Source organism: Morone saxatilis, unplaced genomic scaffold (assembly GCF_004916995.1).
Source record: "Morone saxatilis isolate NCDOM2014 unplaced genomic scaffold, NCSU_SB_2.0 Contig22, whole genome shotgun sequence".
NCBI classification, from domain to species: domain Eukaryota; kingdom Metazoa; phylum Chordata; class Actinopteri; family Moronidae; genus Morone; species Morone saxatilis.
The window spans coordinates 20,545,014-20,566,074 of NW_023339785.1; the positions used below are offsets into that span (position 1 = coordinate 20,545,014).

The 21,061-nt window shown below is 39.6% G+C and overlaps 1 protein-coding gene across 1 annotated transcript in view; it reads left to right on the forward strand.

Annotated features, from left to right (window-relative positions):
• tenm1 (teneurin transmembrane protein 1) overlaps positions 1–21,061 on the forward strand; it is a 167,505-nt gene that overhangs the window by 68,378 nt on the left and 78,066 nt on the right. Inside the window, exons 6-8 of the mRNA XM_035669788.1 lie at positions 4,885–5,058; positions 15,642–15,844; positions 18,729–18,936. Of these exons, the coding sequence (XP_035525681.1) occupies positions 4,885–5,058; positions 15,642–15,844; positions 18,729–18,936 (585 nt within the window). The remainder of the gene's footprint in view (positions 1–4,884; positions 5,059–15,641; positions 15,845–18,728; positions 18,937–21,061) is intronic.

A 21,061-nucleotide genomic window follows, 5' to 3' on the forward strand; every position in this document is an offset into this window, starting at 1 on the left:
CTTAATTAACAAAATCAAACATAGAAATTTCAGAGTTTAATTTAACAATCCCCTGCTACTATATGTTTATGTTATCACCAACCGTTTTCATTATTTCAACTTTGAGTCTGATAAATCATGCTTTTTTCCATCATTTTGGTGTAGCAGATGGCTCTAAATGCTACAATACCCACAATCCTCAGCCGCCATTGCTATGGGGAAAAAGAAGCCAGTCAGTGGCAAGAATCAGAGTACTAGCAAATTCAGAACACTTTTTTGTTGCCATTGGGAAAATTAGACTGTGCCATTGTTGCTACTTTTTTGGCATGTTGCTTTATTTTGGATAGTTGAAGAGAGAGACAGGATAGGCAGGGGAGAGAGAGGGGATGACATGCAGCAAAGTCCAGTTTCAAACCTGGGGCCACCGCAGTAAGGACTCAGCTTTGGCATGTGGTACCCATTCTTCCAGGAGAGCTACTGGGGCGGTTTGTTCTTTATCTTTAACCCAAGACCATGTGATGGTAATAAATTCACTTAAAATAACACTTACCAGTTCTTACTAAGAGTTACATGATTACAAGATTAATACCTATCACACAACATATTTGAACTGACAGGTTTTGTCATCAGGGGCCCAAAATGCTCAGAAGGCTCCAAGTTGTCTCCATGGCAATATATTTGTAGTAATCTATAATTGTTAATTGATTGGGCAATTTGCACCACTGAAGTAAAATTTAAAAATAATTTCCCTTCTGTATAAATAAACATAAAATTCCGTATCATTGTTATGCAGATGACAAACAAATTTACTATATGTCTTATTGAAAACCAGTTAAGGTTTAATGCAATTTTGACCAGTTATTATCTGTTTTTTTAGAAATAAAATGCTGGATGTCCCAAAACTGTCTCCAGCTAAATAAAAACATATTATTTTTGGTCCTATCCCAATTTTACAAAAACCATCTTGGTTCCCTGTCTACAAATGTCAAACCTACAGCCAAAAACCTGTGTGTAATATTTGACAGTGACCTTTCATTTGAGAATCAAGTTACAAAAGTCATTCAATCATCTTTTTATCAACTGAGGAACATCTCAAAATCCGGCCTTTCTCTCGGTCGGCCTGATCTCGAGAAGGTCATACATGCTTTTATGTAATCTCAGGTAGATTGTTGTAATTCATTGTATTCAGAGCTGAGCCAAAAAGTGATCCTTTGCTAGTACAAAATGCAGCTCCTCTGCTTTTAATAAATACTTGAGGACAAAATGATATTACTCCTATTTAAGCCTTCTTCACTAGTTACCAGCAAGTTTTTGAATTGATTTATAGATTGTACTGATTACCTTTAAAGCACGTCAGGGTTTCCTAGTTATATTTCTGACTTGCTGCTCCGTTATGAGCCAGACCGCAGCCTCAGATCTGCAGGCAGGTGCTGCTGTCTGTTTCTAAGTCCTGGCTCAAGACTAAAGGGGACCAGGCTTTTGCAGTCAGGGCCCCTTAGCTCTGGAGCTCTCCGCCTGTGGATCTGAGGCAGCAGAATAAGTGACATATTTTAAATAATTTTTCCATACCTATCTTTTTAAAACAGCTTATTATTTATACTAGCACACATCCAACATGTCTTATCTATTTTTGTTAGTATTAGTATTTATTATTATTATTGTTTTTATCTTATTTTTGGGTATTTGCCTTATTGCAGTTCTGAAGCATTTAAATGGTTCAACAATGTATTGCACTTTGTAATTTTGTTTTGAAATAAATACAGTTTATTATTATAATGGGGCCCTGTGTAAAAACTAATTTAATACCTTTAATATTTGAGTTGATGCTGCATATTATTTCACCAAATAGAATTTTAAGCTAATTACCAACTGTATACCAAATATCATAGAAATTATGTTTGATTTCTGGGCCTCTGGGTAAATATGCCTGTGTGGGGGCTCAAAATATAAAATTTTTCAGACCTGATATATACTTACCCAGTGACAAAATAATTCCAACTCAAGGCCCTCTCACTGGCTTTTTTGAGGAAACAATATATGGTATGTTACAACATCAACTGAGCAAACTTTATCTTTGTATCTAAGCTAGTAAGTGGACCTTGGGTTAGGATTATTCTGTCAAACAATTTTCTAAGGTCAAGAATGAACCTTCAAACTCAGCAGTTGCTCATCTTTTGTACTGATTTAAACAGGAGAGCTCTGACTGCAGCTGAAGAATGGGACTCCTAGATGTCCAAAACCACTCCAACTTTAACTGTACACAAGTCCTGTCCTTGCCTGTGGGTCCATAAGTACTCAATTTTGAAATACCTAGAATTATCTTGGTCATGTGAAGAACAAGTCTTAATACTGTCATCACTAGTCTTAATATTGCGGTGAGGACACCGGGTCCTCAAAAGTACAAGAGCATACACACAAACTTGCACCCTCCATCCCCATCCTCTCCTCATGTTCCTAGGTCCTTATCCCTCCTCGCTTCAGCTCGTGTTTTTTGTGTGCGTATGTGCATGTGTGTGTGTGTGTGTGTATGCTCTCTGACTATAGATGCTAAGTGTTCTAGCAAAAGGTCAACAGCCATAAAACAAGAGAGTGAGAGAGACGGAGAGAGAGAGACTGATGAGCAGGAGCAGGAGAAATAGGGTCTGAGGGGCTTTAAGGAGGGATGGAGTGCTGAAGAGGAGAAGATAGAAGAGCCGGTGAGGACTGTCGCTGCAGAGTCATTACTGGAGTGGGTAACACTTGGCTAACGGAGGTGTGGGGGTGCACGGGAGAACAAGGAGAGAAAGAAAAGCAATTCAGATGAGAGGAAGTGAGAAGAGAATGAAGCATGAGAGACTGAATGGTAGAAACGCTAAAAGTATCAGTTTGGGAATAACTTGTCATCCCTCACTGAGCACTCTTACAGACTAATTTATGAAACTATGATAGGTTGTTCCACTCCACTGCGTAATTTAATGCAGTACAAACAGTCATGATGCATACAAACCTACATTTGTAGGTGCATCACTATATTTCATGTTTAATTCTAATAGAAGAGAGTTCATAATGGGCTGCAGCATAAAGAACATTTCTGCAGGACTGTCTCTAAATCTGTCATTGTTAAATAAAATGTGACTGTCATCGGTATGTTTTTCTGTGACTTTCTCTCTACCTGCTTGCGTTTTCTCCCACCTGTCTGCTAAAGATGAAGTACTTACAGTACCAGACAACCAGAAGGGATTTTGCTAGAAACTGAATCCATGAAATTGAATGTACAAGGCAGATCATTTGGGTTACTGTTTATCATACTTTTTTTTTTCCACCATCAGAATGAGTCATCACAACTAATTTCACAGTGATGTGTTAATGAGAAAATCCCCCACACTGCATCTTTTTGAAATGAAAATAAGAAAACTACAGTGAGGAGGGAAAAAAATTAAAATGAGTGACTCGTACGCACACTGATGTGAAGAATCTGTGCGTGTCCATGTCTGGTCTCGTCACAGGCTGACAGTTCAATTAGTCTGAACTAAATGATGCATGACGTCTCCCTCATGGCCCTAGTAATCGTCAGTGTTCTGCTTTGAAGAGCTCATATTGTGCATGAGTAGATAGCTAAACCAACAGTGGCTAGAGCTAGTCAGAAGTTGAAATGTTGGGAATGTATGATTTGCTGATCCCCATAGATGCCAAAGTGGAGCATGGGACCAAAGTGGCTTCAACGCTCAGAGCTCATCACAGATTTGCTGTATTTTTCAGAGAAAATAGTTCTTTTTTCCCCTGTGCTTCTGCAACAGAAAGTGACTGCAAATTGCTTTGAACTATCTGGAGTTTTAATTAGGTATTCCTCATCAGCTGGGGATCAAGTGTGGGTGAATGTGTAGGTGTGTGTGGGTGTAAGCATTCATGCATACATGAAAATCGCACATACATTTATGCACTCGTGTGAGTGTGCTGTACCTGCGTGCATGTGCTGGTCATGCTGTATAATTGTGGATTTGTTTTTCTAAGCAGCCATTTTGTGCGAGCGTTAGCAAGTGCTTTTTTCTGGGTGTCGGCAATCAGCAGACAGAAGACAGACAGTGAAGATGTTTGAAGTCGTTAGAAGTTCCTTACCTTGATCTGCATGCAGCCGCCATCCTCTGACTGCCACCAGCGCATAGTAACTTTTTGATTTGAGTCTTTGCTTTTGTTTGATGTTCCGAATGTGTCAGAGGAGAAAAAACCTGCAATGATTTATTTCATTTGCTTTGTTCTTCATATCAGCAAAGGGACATTACCTTTTTAGATTCTTTTAAAGTTGAAAACTAAAGCAGTGTTGGAGTACAATCTCACATGAATGGAAGCTGAGGATTGGTCAGAGCAAGGTGAATGTTTTACTGAACATTTTATTGACAACCTTGCAAGACGCTAATTAATTTCCTTAATGGGCAGGTGTTAGTTGTTTTTATTTAACAGCATGCTGGATTGTTGTCCTAGTAAACAGTTTTAAGAGTGGGAGGGGGAATTCAGTATCCTCCCATACCCTTTGTTGTTTAAAAGGCCCATATGGATTGTGAATCGGCAGCAGCTTTCAAAGCATCATTAGTCATGCATAAAAGACTGTGTTAGCGCTTTAATACCAGCCCTGGGCTTAGGCTCTGAAGATCTGCCTTAATTGCCCACCTCTGCCACGTTCTTTGTTCACATACACATGTGTACGTGCATATACTGGACGTGTGTGTGTGAGAGGTATATATGTGTGTATTCTTTGTGTATTTGCTAATTGTCCACTGGCTTGCCAGGCACTAATAAGCACATAAACTGAGTGAGAGCTCTAAGATAGGCATTAAAGAAGATTCAGACACACCCCTCACGCATGCCTTGAATAATGATCTTTTCTATCTGCTTTTCTCTCTCTTTGGCGGTGTGTGTGTGTGTCTATAGCGGTCCACCTGTTAGGTCTGACCTGGCATCTGCGGCATGGCGAGAGCCAGCTGTATGAGAACGGCCTGAGCTCGGCGGACCATCAACAGGAGGACCACAGCAAAACCAGACCTACCAGCTCCATCCACCTGCTGGATACGCTCAACCCTGAAAACACACATGCTGGTGACAGAGGTGAGCTGACACACACACAGTACACACCGTAATAACAGATGTTCTGCACTCAACTATTGACAGGATTTGCCTGTCAGTAATAACAAAGCAAATGTAATATAGTAATTTGTTATTTATTAAATATTAAATGTATTGAATGAACATTGGCTTACAGCGTTTCACTTCAATTTACTATAACTGTGTTTGGCAGATTTTCTGTTGAATTACTGTGCAGTTAAACCAATAGGGTGTTACATAAAGCAAGATTAACATTTAAACAGGGCTAATTTCAGTAAGACAGGCTTATTCTTGGTAAATTTCACAAAAGAGAGTTAAATAATTCTATAATAAAGTTACCTTGAAAACGTATCCTTCCAGACTAGCCTGTTCTGGTCAGGCTAGTTTTTAGGCTTATCTTCATAATATACTTTAACCAGTATTACGAACAGACAGAAACATATGTACTTTCTCAAAATTCCTACATCAAGGTTCCTTTTTCGGTACTGCACTGTGAGTCAATTTGTAGTACATCTAGTCAGATCTATCACATTTCAAGCTTACCAGACCTTTATAGCTAACATAACACACCCAAATCTCTGACGAACTGTTGCCAGTTGAGATACAACCATTTTTTTAATGGTTCACATTGTAATGTAATGTTTGCAAGCAAAGCGCTGCAACAAGTTCAGCTAACAATGGGTTTAATATAACCTCTAGTTGTGTCTGAGATCACTGCTGGTTGACAACATGTCACCAAAAGCTCTCTTTTGCTTTTGCTTTTCTATATTTGGTTAATTTTTGCTGTAACTTTTGTGTATAGACTTATAACATATTCAGTATGTGCTGCTTTGTGGCTGTGAATATTGGCTGTAATCTTTGTCACTGTGAATAGCTGTGATCACTGCTTGATGTCAAAGGTCTGCCTTCCAAAGTCATGAAATAAACCAAATGTGACTAAGTCTGCTCACATAAGATGCAAGTAGGGATGACTTAAACAGGCTTTTTACAAAAAGCTCTGCTTTTCTGAGCCACCTTTATTAAACCCCCTCTGGACAAACTCTACAAATATACATATGGGAAAGGTCAGCTCAAATAGAAACATGTGAAGACAGGTCCTCACATACTATTCTGTTTTCTGTAACTTTCCATGAGAAAGTACAATGAGAATTTATTGTACTCTGGTTTTTAAAATCCTGCCAGCACATATTTTTGCTACAGGATTTAATGGAAACACAATTATTAGAATAGTAGTTAAGATGAGAAAATCCTTTTGAAATTTAAATAGGAATGGAAAACATTATGATTGGAACATGTGGAGACGGACTATATATCCATTGGCATGAATTCCAGTCAGTTTCTATTGCATTAGGACTTGCATACATAACACACTCGGCACAATGAATGTTACAATACGATAGAGAGACATCAGTCCAGAGATCAGCCTTGAACTGATTACTCATTTATTAGAAAGGCAAGGTAATTGGTTAATCATGTTCCCTCTTAGCCAGTCCGTGACTGGAATAGCCTTTCCACACTCGGCCGTCTCTCAACTAGCCAGAGGAATTACTAACACCAATTTAACCCCATGACATGGGACATTAATTGTGAGTGTTCCAGGTCATGAAGTCAGGCAGGACACAGCAACCTTCATGCTTAGACTGACTCTGATGGATATTACATTGGAAGCTGTTGGAGCCCATGTTCAGCACTTATACAGAGAATGTGCAAGACAAACTGCAACCCGTTGCAATTTGGGCAACCTGGGACATCCCTAAAGCAACTATTCTTGATGAATCCTCACATTCTGAGGATTAACACTCTCATCAGTAGCTAAATCCTCCGATAGAGCGTGCAGGGGTCATAGAATTCACTTCCGAGTGTTGCGTCACAACAATCTATTGTTTCAATTCCTATTGCTTTATATGCTTGATGAAAGCTGGGAAATCAAAATGGGCAAAGCTAAGCCGTTGATGCAGGGGGCTCAGATTAATAAAATTGGCACGGTGGAGGTGGTCCCCAGGCAGAGGAGGGCCAGAGAGATTAGAGATTAGACTGTAATCCAGTGTGGCAGATTATCACGCTCATCCTGCTGTACCCATCACCTCTCACACCAAGAGACCACACAATCCCCTAGATTACACAGCGAAGGATGGTGAGAGGAGGCAGCGGGGAATGGAAATGATAAAAACATGACACGGTAGGGAGAGAGAAGAGTGAGAGTGATGGGAGGAGAGAAGAATGATTGATAGATACCAATCTACTTGAGGGATGTTTGAGATATCCACCATAAAAGTGGCACAAGCTAAATAATTGCTGACATTAAAATACAATTTTCATGAAACAACTTATTAGCCCTTTCCATGGCTTTTGTCTACAAAACAAAGAAACCAAGCAGCAAAATGTGCTTTTTTTATTTTGGAATAATTGATTTTATTCTTGCACTTGCACTGCTATAAACACAACTAACAACATGACCATGGGAGCATAAAGATAGCTGAAGAGACTGATTGGAGGATAGTTATCAGTTTCTGCTTGTTTTGATATAAACTGATGGCACAGTAGGGAGAGATGAAACGAGCTTGGCGAAATGATTGGAAGGTAGTAATCTTCTTGTATTCTTGTTTGTGTATTTTTAGTGTTGTTTTTATGTCATCTTCAATGCCATAAAGATACTCTCTGTTTGATTTGTTGGCTCAACCCCGAAATCAGGATCCAGAGCAGCAGAATTCTAATCTACCTTAAGAAGCCGCTTGCAGCACGGCGCTAGATGCTAATTGACATGTTGTGTCATTTGCATATGGCTAGTGTCTTGTCAAGCCGTGCTTATGTTCTTCGCACTATCTCTCCCGCAGTTTCCAGAGATCACCAGGAGCCCTTCGTAGTCCTCCACACATAAAAGCCTCTCTAATTATTGCTACATTAATTGCCACTCACCCCATGATAATCAACCTCAGGCGCACTAACACCATCTTTCTATTTCTGTATCTGACATGCATGCATACTAGCATCCGGACATGCCCACACACACATATAGAAATTCCTCTGGTACAGATGAAAGCCAAAGCGCCCAGAGAAGAAATTTTCTGTCAGTGGATTCCCTGCCTTAATGAAGTACATTGAAGTTTGAGAATAATATTTCAGCCAACGTGGAATGCCGGATATATTAATGATATGAAATGATACAAACTGACATACAGTAGAACGGCAAAATGTCTCATTATAATGCGAAGATGATGAAATGTGGAGCTTGTGGAATGCCATCTGAGCCTATGCAATGATTGGATAAACCACTGTATGAAAAGAGAGTTAGTGCTGAATTGTTTTCACTCTATCTGATGGTGTGGTTGGAAATGGTGTGTAGATGGATGGAATGTGACACAGACAGAGAGGAGGGCTCTTAAAGAGCACATCAATATTCTAGACTGCGTGCAGAGTGAGTGGAGTGAGGGTGAGTAGTGTGTAAGAAATTTTGTGCATATTGTACGTATGTATGTGCAGGAAAGGAGATGTGTCTGTGGGAGGGATGAGTGTGTGAATATGCGTGAGTGCTTGTGCATGTGTGCAAATGCTGATGGACTGGTCCCTGTTACACTGGTCTCATTGATTTTCTCACGCTGGGATACAGTCTCGGGATGTAACACACACACCCATAGACACACACGCAGAGAAAGTATAGATCATTTAGTGAACCCCCTGCGTCAGCGCCTCAGGTTCAGAAAGCAGCAATATTTCTGTCTGTTACTCAGCCTGCATTCAAAACATCTCATCCAAATACAAAATTAAACATAATTTCAAAATGCAGTCAGTATTTACAGTGTAGATTATACATTTTATGAAGAGCTGAGCACTTTGTAGTCCTCACTCTTGACATTTGAGAGTAGTAGATTGATGTCTTAGGCTTTGACATCAAAGACCAAAAAGTAAATAAAAATCAAGTCAATCTTTATCTTTTTGGTAAACAGACTAGAACTTCTTCTTCTTTTTTCTTTTTTTAAATAAATAAAAATAATTTTGCCACAGTGTGGCCAAAGGGGTCAAACAATGTTTTGAGGTACCTTCACTTTAGAATATTGTAATTTTTTGCTTCAATACTGGCAACTATAGTTATTAGTAGTAGGTTCTGCAGAGGGAGCCATGTTGAACCACCATGTTTTTACAGTAGGCCAGAAGGGGCAAACGAAACACTGGATCTAGATAGGGCCTTATTTTCATGAGTTTCAAGGCCACCATGGTTTCTCCTACACACTTGGAACAAGAAGGTGAGGCGAGGGAGTTGTAATCTGCAACTACACCGCTAGATGCCACTAAATCAATAGTAAATAATAAAAAATAAATAAAGACGTGACTTTTATTTGAATTTGAATTGAATATTACGTACTGCATACTGGATACTAAAAATCCTTCGGATAAAACAATCTAAGAAGGGAAATGTACTCTGTGGTCAAACTGCTCACACAGGTCATGACTACACAAGGCATCACATTACTTGTAATTAGGGATAGTTCAATACTACATTTTCATGTCAAATACCGATACTACAACCTTGAGTATCTGCCAAGACTGTTAATAATACATTGTATGGATGCAGCTCTTTTAACCTGGCCATCCAAAAAAAGGAAAGAAATACATAGCCTCAGTATAACTCAGTATTGTTGCTTCTTTTAATTTAAACCTTTTCACACAGAAAACTTAGGATTGGTCAGCACCAAGACATTGACAAAGACATTCAAAATTAAATTTAAAATGCCACTTTGTGCAAATTTAGAATATTAGAAGATATTTAGAATAACAAAGGAATTGTAATTCCAGTATAAAATACTGGATATAACTCAATAGTCACTCAGTGTAGCTCAACCTCAATGACACATCAAAAACAAGTTGAAATGTAGACTAATAACTTAAATAACTAAGGAATTATAATTCAATGTAAAATTCTGGATAATCCTGGATATAACTCAACACTTACTCTGCGTAGTCTACCTCAATGACATAGCAAAAAATGAGTTGCAATGTCGGCCACAACTTAAATAAGTAAAAATAATAGCATCTCCAGTATAATTATAAGACATAGCAGTAGCTCCCTGACCTTTAAAAACTAATTATTTAACTTAAGTTTCTTCACTTTAACATGAGGGGCAGATTCTGAATGGTGAATAATTAGCTCAGGTATCAAGGTATTCCAGTCTGCACCCATGGAGTCTTGTTGTAGAATACATACATGTAATACTGAAAATTTGCCTACCCTTATGTTAAAATTCTACACATATACACACTGACAGGTGTGATTTATGTGTACATCTCTTGCTCTCACATACACAAGAAAGGCTTATTAAGTAAAGTTAACATAGACCCTGCATACCTGTCTTTATATCGTGGATCCAGTAGCATTGCAACTGTGTATGATGGCTCAGATTCCACATCTCTAAAACACCTCAAAGAGAATGTCTTTCATGGACTGGATTCCCTTGTCGGACTCGTTTTTTTGAGTGAGAAAGTGTTTAAGGACACTGACAATGGGGATGACATCACATGCAGATGAAGAGCTTACCTCCCTTGTCAACTCCTCAAAAGCGGCTGGAGCTGTGACTGTCTTTTCCAGTACCTCCTACTGGTTTGCAGTCACTGTGGCCGGCAGGTCGTACTCTGCTATTAATGCACACAGGGCCCGTTTCAGTGCGATAAGCCTCTCGATCATGTAATATCTACTGTTCCATCTCAAATACAGAAATAATTTAGGCGAGACAAACAAAGTAGTTTAAACTTAAGCAGAAAATCATAGGTCATAGCATAAAGCAGACAGAGAAAATAAGTTTTCAGGACCTTTAAAAGTATTGCATATGGGTTTAGGTCGATTAAAATGTGTAGCATGGATATCTAGTGAGCTCTTATTAGCTCCTTCTGGGCCTCTGAGTAGTACAAGTACAAACTCCACAAATGCTTTATGATGTGTCAATTTATACAACACATATTACATGTGTAACAGTGTAAGTGCACTCAGAGTGTCATGGAGCGAATGAGTTTGTGAACAGGCAGACCTGCCTGTCACAGACATAGCCTGAGGCGTGATGGTAGAAGGTGAGGACGAGAGAGTAATGGAAGGCCCTAAGGCCAAGAGCATTATCTTCTCCTGACTCTGACTGACACTCATTAGGCTGCACAGTGGAAAGAGGAGGCTGAAAGCTTATTAAGCCAACTGCTCAAAAGGCCCTTAATTGAATCCAAGTAATTATAGAGACCTTGCCCATTGTGATATTTTTATTCATCCTGCGGCAAACTCAATCTCTCTTGCATTTGGAACACTATTAATGTTGTCTGCACCAATGTCTGTGAGATCCACACACAGGCCTATGCTTCAATATCGACTAACACTCGTGCGCATACACACGCACTTCCGATCCCCCCAGACATGTCCTGTCACCAAGACCCCAGCTGCACTTTTAGTCTGTTCTCTGCTTCATTAGAATCTGAGGGATAATAACATTAATTGCAAAGACAGTTTAGTTCCTTTGAAAATAGATTACAGGTGTAATTGTTTTACCTGAATAACCCGTAGGCAAGAGAAATTAATTAGACCTTGTGTCCCAAGTCCTAATGTAGCTCATCTCTTTCACTGGTCTGCCCGCACACACACTAGACACACAAAACACTCAGAGGCACGCAACAGACAGATGGGCAGGCAAACTCACACTGACTTTCAGAGACACACATTTTATAAGAAGGATGAAGGATGACAATGTGGAGATGTTAGCTAGTCATTAGAAATGGGAGAAGTTAAGAGATCAAATCTAAAACCATCATAATCTAGATGTCATGTGGCAAAATAACCTTTCAAGGGCCAATTTAGGAGGAAATATTACAACGTGTACATGTGTTAGCATATCATGGGTGAGAAGTGTCAATGGAGGCATTAGCTATATTATGTGCACACACCATGCCACACTACCAGTATAATTGGCTTAGGCAGCATAATTATTATACTGTACAGTATGTTGGTTCTAAGCAGACCTGCCCACTAACCCGTTATCATTTCCATCAAGGGCACATTGTGCTTGATGGCAGACATGAAAAAGCTATGCAACACTTTCATCGGCCCTTTAAACAAGCTCAACATTTTGAAATAAACCTTAATACACTTTTTGCTTACAACTCGATTCTGCTGCCAACTAATGATGAAAAGCACAAGAGGAGATTTATGCGATGCCATTTATTTTTATTTTTATTCTAAGTAACCGATAGCAAGTGTGAATTTCAAGCTGCTTTTCGCTTATTAAAGCCACAAGATAGCAAGGTGTGAAGGAATTTTACCTCCCTGCTCACATATTGGCTTGTTTAAGCTTGTATTCCTTTTGCCTGCCAAGTAGGAATAAAAAGAGATTTGCTGTTTTGAAAGATATTTTCAAAGAATGGTCTCAGGTTTTGTGCTGAGATACACAGGGCTATGGTGCTGGTGGAACACACTGATTGACAGCAGTAATCTGAGTAGCTGGGGAGGCCTGGAGGAGTCCAAGTCACTATGCGATCCGTCTGGTTTCTTCAGGACTTCCAAAATGCCACTGTCCTCCCCTCCTTTTACTGGACCTGCAGAATTATTCTCTACTGCTGAGACAGAAGGAGAGAGAGATGGTTTTTCTTCTTTCTTGCATCAGCAGCTGTTACTTGACACCACCACCTCCTCTTTGGACATGGTCCTTTCGTCTCTTCTCTTCCCCCTCCTCTTTTTTTTTTTTTCTGCAACTCCCCAACCGCCCCTTGTCTCTCACACCCCACCACCCATCTTCGCGGCTGACCTGAGCGCCGCTTTCTGTCCCCATGTTGCATCAGTCTAAGAGAGGCGCTATACAGTAATTAGCATCAGAAGGACCTGCCTGCTCATCTGCCCGCAAGCCTGCCAGTCAGCCTGCTTGCCGGCCCGCCTGTGCGCCTGTCTGCCTGCCAGTGTTCTGCCAACTGCCATGCCCTATTCATGTCCTATTCATCTGTTGTTGAATAAAAGGCTGCTTTCCTCGGGACATCCATCCCTCTGCTGGCCTTTATTTTTTTGTGGTGAGGCTCAGGAGTGAGGATTAGCATTAAAAGGAGTAGACTGCTGAGGTAGACTCAGCAAGAATGCGTGAATGCATACCGTAGTTCTGCCAAGCTGCTTTTATTATGTTTGGTAGAGACTTTAGTACAGGGACAATTTATGCTTAATACGGGACACCTGTCTCTTTTTTCCCTTTTATTACAAACCTTTTTGAACTCTCTTTTTGTTCTTTTCCCCCCTATCATGTTTCTCTTTCTTTGTCTTTCTTCCTCTCCCTCTATCCAGCTCTGTTGTCACAGCTCAGTCTAGTTCAATCAATTAACCAATTAATCAATTTACTACTTCCCATAGTCCATAGAAGAGGATAAAGGGGTTAGAAGATAAAAAGGAAAATCCATTGTTTTAGCATGATATTTTACATTTTGTGAGAGTAGGTCTTAGAGAAGACTCCCGCGCACACACTGTTCTTTTATTTGCAATAAACTTTATTAGAGACACAATTTTTTGGTTTTCTCTTACCTTGCTTATGGATATTTCCTCCTACGCTCCTGAGAAAATTAAAGTGAGCATGAGCCTTTACAGTCAAAAGAGTGAGAGTAGGTCTTAAAAGTAACATTTTTGGTTAGAAAGAAGAATCACAGCCATGGTAGCAGCTATGTAAGGCACAGCGGTGCTTTGAGCTAGATGGTTATGTTGGCATGCTAACATGCTCACAACGACAACGCAAATATGATGATGTTCAGCAGGTAGGCCTATAATGTTTACCATGTTCACCCTCTTTGTTTAGCATTTTCGCATGAACACATTTGTGATGAAATAAGGTCTTGAACGTGTGATAGCGATGGGGAGATTAGGAAAGAGTATAGAGTAAGAGTAAGTAACAGCAGCAAGCAAATAGCAGAGCTGGCATCACTTGGCTGTTTGGTATAAGTTTAGATGACTAAACACAAAACCCCTGTAATCTCATAAAGGACAACACTAAAGTGTGTCTTCATTTTGTAGAAATAAGTCAATTGAGTCTACAGCTATATGTGAAACTCGGTTAGACTGTATGTTTTAAGGTACAGTGTTGCTTTAAGATAAATGGGAACATTAGTTTGCTCACAGAGTTGACAAAGTTGCTGCTGTTTAGTAGGTGAATTGTTTACCATGTTATGTTGGTATTTAGGTAAGTATGCTAGTATGCTAATATTTGCCAATTACCTCTAAACACAAATTACAGTCGAGGCTGATTGGAACGTGATTATTTGAGCAGGTATTTGGCCATAAACCAAAGAACAAAACAAATTATAATTTTGACCTAATGATTGTGCTAAATTAAAAGATACCCACAGTTATTCCAGTATATCCTGAGGGGGACATAAATGTGCATACCAAATTTCATGGCAATCCATCCAGTAATTATCATTTGACATTTTCACTTAAAACCACAAATGTCAACCTTGTATTACTGCTAGATGAAAAGTCAGGTAGATCACCAAAGTCATTAGGACTCATCCTCTAGGCACCAAGAATTTCTTTACAAAATTGTAAAGATATACTATCCAATAGTTTTTGAGACAAATAATTATAGTTAGACACAGAACTAAAGTCGTGGACAGAACAACCTACAGAACAACATTGCCTTCCCTATAGCCATGCTGCTATCATGGCAAAAAGGAACAGCATTAGTAGAAACAAGAGCCTGAACTCTCTACCTCCCTATCTTTGTGACAATACATGTGATATATGCTCGCTGGCCTGTGGGTGGGCATGGTGTCGCCATAATGGAGTGGTAAAGCTGCAGGCATTATAGATTGATCGCGAGCGGCCTTGTCCATGAATCTGCTCCTAACTGTTCTTCTGCCTTTGTGGCCGTAACGATCGGCTGGCTCCCTTCTGTCACCGTATTTCCTCCATCTTAGTTTAGAAGCAGAGATATATCTCGCCATAAAGGCAGACACAAAGAGGGCTGGAGAGCCTCGCCTGCTCCCCTACACAAAAGACTCAGGCCTGGTGGTTGATAAAGGCTTATGGAGAGGAGAGGAGCTGATGGCCAGGGGACTGTTGGAAAGACCTATTCTCTTCACACACAAAAACATGCTCTTACTCAAGACACTATCTTTGTCCTGTGATGCTGTTTGTGAATGCGTGCGTGTATGTGTGCGTGCCCCTGCCCTCCTCACTTTCTCTCATCCACCTCTCTGTCTCTTTCCTTTCACACACATGCTAACACATACACACACGCACACACTCTTTCTTTCTTGTTAGAGGATGCTAATATAGCCCATGACAAAGCCCCAGTAGACAGCTCTCAGACAAAACACTTACTTTCTAAAGCAGTTCATTTTTATGCAGAGCCTATCCAAAGGATTGCCAGAGCAAGGTCTCTTAAAAAACAGGATTTTCACCAGCGCTCAGTCATTCCTCATGTCTATCCAGTCACACTTCATTAGTACGTCTGCTGATCACACTGATGTTTGAGGACATCAGGCTGGTTATTAATTGCTCCCTCTGATACATAATAGAACTCCCTGTCTACCTTGACAAATCAGCAATATGTGACTTAACAATATTACTTGTCTGTGTTTTTCATCTGCAGAGAAATGGGTGCGAGGCCGGGCCATCGACCGTGGTGAGGTCGACATTGGAACCCAGCAGAGCCAGGCGATCCCTCCGGGACTTTTTTGGAGGTTTCATATGACTGTGCACCATCCGACCTACATTAAGTTCAACCTGTCTCTCTCACACAATGCACTGCTGGGGGTCTACGGACGCAGGAACATACCGCCTACACACACTCAGGTAATGGAGGCTCCAATCGTAACATGCTGTTCGCCCAGATGGGCTTGTTTGCCGAAGTACCACAGTCCACATCCACTCTAATGCACCTTTTTCTCCCCATTATAGTCTTTCATCCCACAAGGCTTAGGCTTTGTTTTTGAGTGAGTCGACACAATAGTGTGATAACGTCTTCTTCAGTGACAATGTATATGGGTTATCTTTGTGCCTCGATCCTGATTGTGCGATTGGATATTTTAAATATACATTTATTCTTTGACCACAGAAATGATATATTGTAGAGAAAACATCTTGCAAAGAATTATTTAACAGTCAAGAGTATAGCATTAAAAGGCATAAAGCAGTTTAGTTGCAGCTCGCAACTCCCTTACTTCATCCTCCTAGCCACGAAATATGCAAACAAAGCAAACGGTCCTATCCAGAGCTTTGTTTGTCACTTACACAGGTTACTGTAGAAATAATGGTGGTTCCACTTCCAAGCAACCCAAAACGAAACAAAAACAAAACGATTCCTATATTCAGGTGATTATACACTAATCAAAACATACCTACTAATATTAGATTTGTTCAATTTCTACAATTAGATCCTCCTAAATTTTAGACACTGGACCTTTACATTTTGAAACAAAGTCTGTTATGTGCTCCATAAATTCTAATATTAATTTAATAATATTGATTATAATTATAATATTATAATAATTTGTGTGTTTGCTTTTATCCACATACGTGTGTCTCTGCTCACTGAACCTGTGTGTTACAGGTTGCCAATCTGATAAGATTGGAGTAAGTATTCTGTTTCTTTTCAATGAAAATGGCGGATTCAGTATATTAATTCTTAATTAATTAATTCAATTAGTTACTGGAAGTAAGGGAGCATTGCACACCACAGTCACACAGTCTACCTTTCCTTCATGGTAGGTACCTACTTAATTTCTGCCAGAGCTGAGACACAATTGTAACTCCATAGACGTATTCTTGCTGAGACAGTTCAGGGGTCATGTAGCAATGAGAAGGCAACTTCCTTTCACCTCTAACCTTCTGTTCAGTGTCATTCATTTTAAATGTCAGCAAAGCCAATCACACAACACATGTGTCAATAAACTATTTATGCTTGTTTTGTCAAGTTTGCAAGCATAATATATTTGATCATCATCTCAGTGCAGCAGAGCAGGAACTGCTGCCAGCTAGTTTACCAGGTTGTATTCATGAGCCATGAACAATTCACTAATATATACTTGTTCTGACAACAGAAACAGAAAATACTTAATAAGAACAATAAAATCTTGAGTTTGGCTATATTAAAACATAGTGTAAGAGATGATGGAACAGAGGTTTTATTTGCTGAGACTCAGAATCTGGCTTTTTCTGTCACACTGCTTCTGTCACTCGATGTTGTTGCAGCATTTTGCTATTTGTCAACTAAAAGAAGAGGAAGAGGTGAGCAGATTTAGCCATTTGCAGACAGAAGAACCATGTCCCCTAGAAATTATTTAATATACAACTAATTTGCAACAGAAAATATGTTTTGAGCAAACCTTAATGCTGACCGAATTATGTTCTCTGTTAACATAATGAGGGAATGTTGTTAATTAACGTAGCTGGCAAGTCGTAGTCAGTATGTTGATACTGAACTAAAATGTCCACTGACCTGATTATTTTATGACTTGTGTTTGACTTTTTTGTGAAGCACTGTGTAACAGTGTGTAACATTTTGAAAGCGCACAATAAATAATGATTATTATTATTATTATTTTCCACTAATTCCACTGACTCATTTGATTAGGAAAAGATTAGATTAAGAAAAGGCTTGTAATTTTTCCTAACACTAACAACTAACTTTGTTGCCTATATTGCCTGAATTCTGGTGACAATGTCCTGCACTTTGTATGCCCACCATCCACCCCAGCCACCTCCTTGAACCTCCAGTGTGGTACATAAATGTAGTGTTTTATTCACTGAAAGAAACACAGTCTCTGCACTTAATCCAGGCAGCGATTATGTTGTCACCACAACTTAATTGTTAAAACAATTAAGTAATATACAAACTGAATTTCTAGGAGACAAGGTTGGGGAAAAAAAACAACATAAAAAGTGTGGACACATGTCATTTTTACAAGAAAACAGAGATTTCTGATTATGCCAGCTGTGGATTAAATATGTCTCATACATATCCAGAAAGAATACACACATACACACAAACGTCGTATACAGTGTAGAACAGCCCTGTGCCATGCAAAAAGCACGTGTACAGACAGAAATACAACACACACTGAGTCATCTGCTTTTTAACATCAGTGCACCCCTGCTCTCGCCTGCATGAAGAGGTCTAATTAGCTGTTTTTGACACTAGTGTGACACACAGCCCTCAGGGGGAATAAGACTCAGCGAGCGCTTGGTAGTTCAAGGAGGTTTTCGGATGGAGAGGAAGGGAGGGAGAGACGAGGGTGGTGGGGAAAGTTAAAGAGGGTGAGAAAGAAGCACAGAAAGGTTTAGACAAATGAAATAATAGTCTGTTCTATTTGAAAACCTGGGTGGTAAAGTCTGCCCATGCTATTAGCAGCACGTCAGGTTTTGGAACCGACTGCTGTTGAACATGTCTGGTGTAGGACTGAGCTGCCATGGATGACGATTTCCTCTTTGTTTCTTTGGGTTTCTGTTTCACAATTTTCATCTGCTATCCACATTTAATACTACTCCCCAACATCTTGTATGCAGGCAATTTTCCAATAGTATTCAATTGGCAGTTTCACAAAGCTCACCCAACAACAGCCACACACCACTGCACAAGGTTTAGCTTGCAAATCTCTGTTGTATATATGCAGGTTTCGTAAATTCCCATCTTGCTCATCCCAATTGGATGATATTGTTGTTTTCTGATTGTGTGCAGTTTGACTTTGTGAAACTGTTGGATGGGAAGGCCCTGCCCAGGTCCTTGACTGATCCCATCTCAACTGCCAAAGCTCCCAAAGGCCTGCTGCTGAGCAGCCTCCAAGAAACAGGCTTCATTGAGTACATGGATCCCGGCACCTGGCACCTGGCTCTCTACAACGATGGACGCAACCTGGAGCAAGTGTTACTCCACAGCACTCCCATAGGTGAGGACAAAGAGAAGTGTTAGTATGAATATTTGCCATTCTTTTATAGTTTAAAATTGTATTATGTGAGCATTCAATTGTTTTTCATTGAAGGGTTGCTTCATTCAATTGTTCTTTATTCTCGTTCATCTGTTATGCAAAAAAACATAGTGACATGACCAAAAGTGGTTTAAAACTCATTGACATTTGAAGGGAACTTTTCCTGTCATAAAAGTGAGTTTGGCATGGCAAGAGACAGCCGTTAGAAAGGGGAGGACAGCTCCTGTAGTAATGACAGGGCTTGCTAACTGCAGCTCATTGCTATGACACACACGGATGGCAGTGTAAATTGAAGGATGTGAATAATGTAAGAGTACGTGGCTGAATATAGACAAGTGGATAATTACCAGGGCAATTTCTTCACTCCCACTTTGTCCAGTGCTCCTTAAGAGAATACATTGTTGAAATAAGAAAAAATTGTTGGGAAATGTAGTAGCACAGTAACATCATGTGGGTTGGGGGGGGCGGGGTGTAATTTAGTATGTAGCACTGAGACAGGTAATATGGCCAATACAAAGCGCTAGCAAAGTATTGTGATGAACAGATGTAATGAGAAGACTCCATGAAAACAGACCTCATGTTGGAAGTTTTTGTCCTTGACCTATCTTTAACTCGCCATTCTTTAGTTAGTCTCTTAGATGGTTTTTTTATCACTTGTAAATATGAGCAGGAGTATTGCGTATGGCAGTTCCTAGCGTTTAGTCTCAAGAATTCGGATATAATCAGTATAAAGCATATATGCGTTTCATTAGCGCGAGCTGTATGAAGAGCGCTCATTTTAATGTCTGTGTATCATTTAAGAATCAACATTCCGTATTGTTCTATAGCTACCATATTAACATGTATTTTACTGTGGATGATCATCTGGTTGCAGTTGTTCGTTGTCAGGTGGACAGAATTCTTATGTGAGTTTTATCATAATGAGGGTTGTTGTGGGGTTTTTATTACAATGACTGACTGCTATTCGACAGCATAAACACAAGTGTTATTTGCGAGAGCTGCTCAAACATTTGTGACGTCGTTGTGCTTTGTTGGAGACTTATGATCGCTGTATTAATAGCCTGGAATAGTTATTATTGTATGTGTGAAGTATGTTATGGGCTTGTGTTATTATTTATGTTTAATGTTCTTGTATTGTTTCGTGTTTGTGGGTGGTGTGGGGTTTTTGTATGAAATGTGGATAGAACCAGGACTGCTGATTTGGTGAGTTTCTAACTGAAATATTTTGTGCTTCTTAAACAGAATTACACGTAGCGTTTATCAAGAGATAAGACGATTTGTCCGATTTTCTCTTTCTTGCGTATTATAGATCAACAAGAGAGATCACAGACTTATCAACGAGAGGGCTATAAGAGCAGCCTGTTTTGTTCGAGGTAGAGTTTTCATTTTGAGGATAATCAAAGTAGATTTGAGCTTTGAGAAGAGAATTAATAATATTATATGGCATGAGTGTGACTGTGTGTAATTGTTGTGCGGTGTGGTGTGTAGGGGTGTCAGATAGGTTCATTTTCGATAGTGACGTCCATAGTTTTGACACGTCGTTGCGTATAGGGGATCGTAGGGTTGCTAAACATTACTACATGGCGTGATGTTTTGGAGCAGAAAGGATCTATATATAGGCCATTGAGCTGACTTACACATAATATTCAATAAGATCTAGAGCTACGAGATGGTGAAGCCCAGAGGTGTGCGCTTTATGGGTAGATTGAGGGATATGGAGAGATGATCTCTCTTCGATTAGTGAGGTGTGCCGCTAGGCAAGAGTAGATGATCTTTGTATTAGCGAACAAAGAAATGGCACAGGTAGAATGTATGAGGGAATTAGAAAGTAGTGTGATCTGTCGTAATAAATTAAATATATCAGATATAATATATAAAATAAAATCAATACAGTTTATATGAGTCAAGAAGGGGTAGAAACTTTTTTTGATGAATCTATATAGATATAATATGATGCAATTTCAATACGTTAGATGTGAGTTAAGATGACGCTGATGCAAAAATATGTCTTTCACAGAAAAAGTGATACCCCATACTATATGTAAAACATTTGTTGTGTTTAAACATGTTGCAAGAGTTATATGGA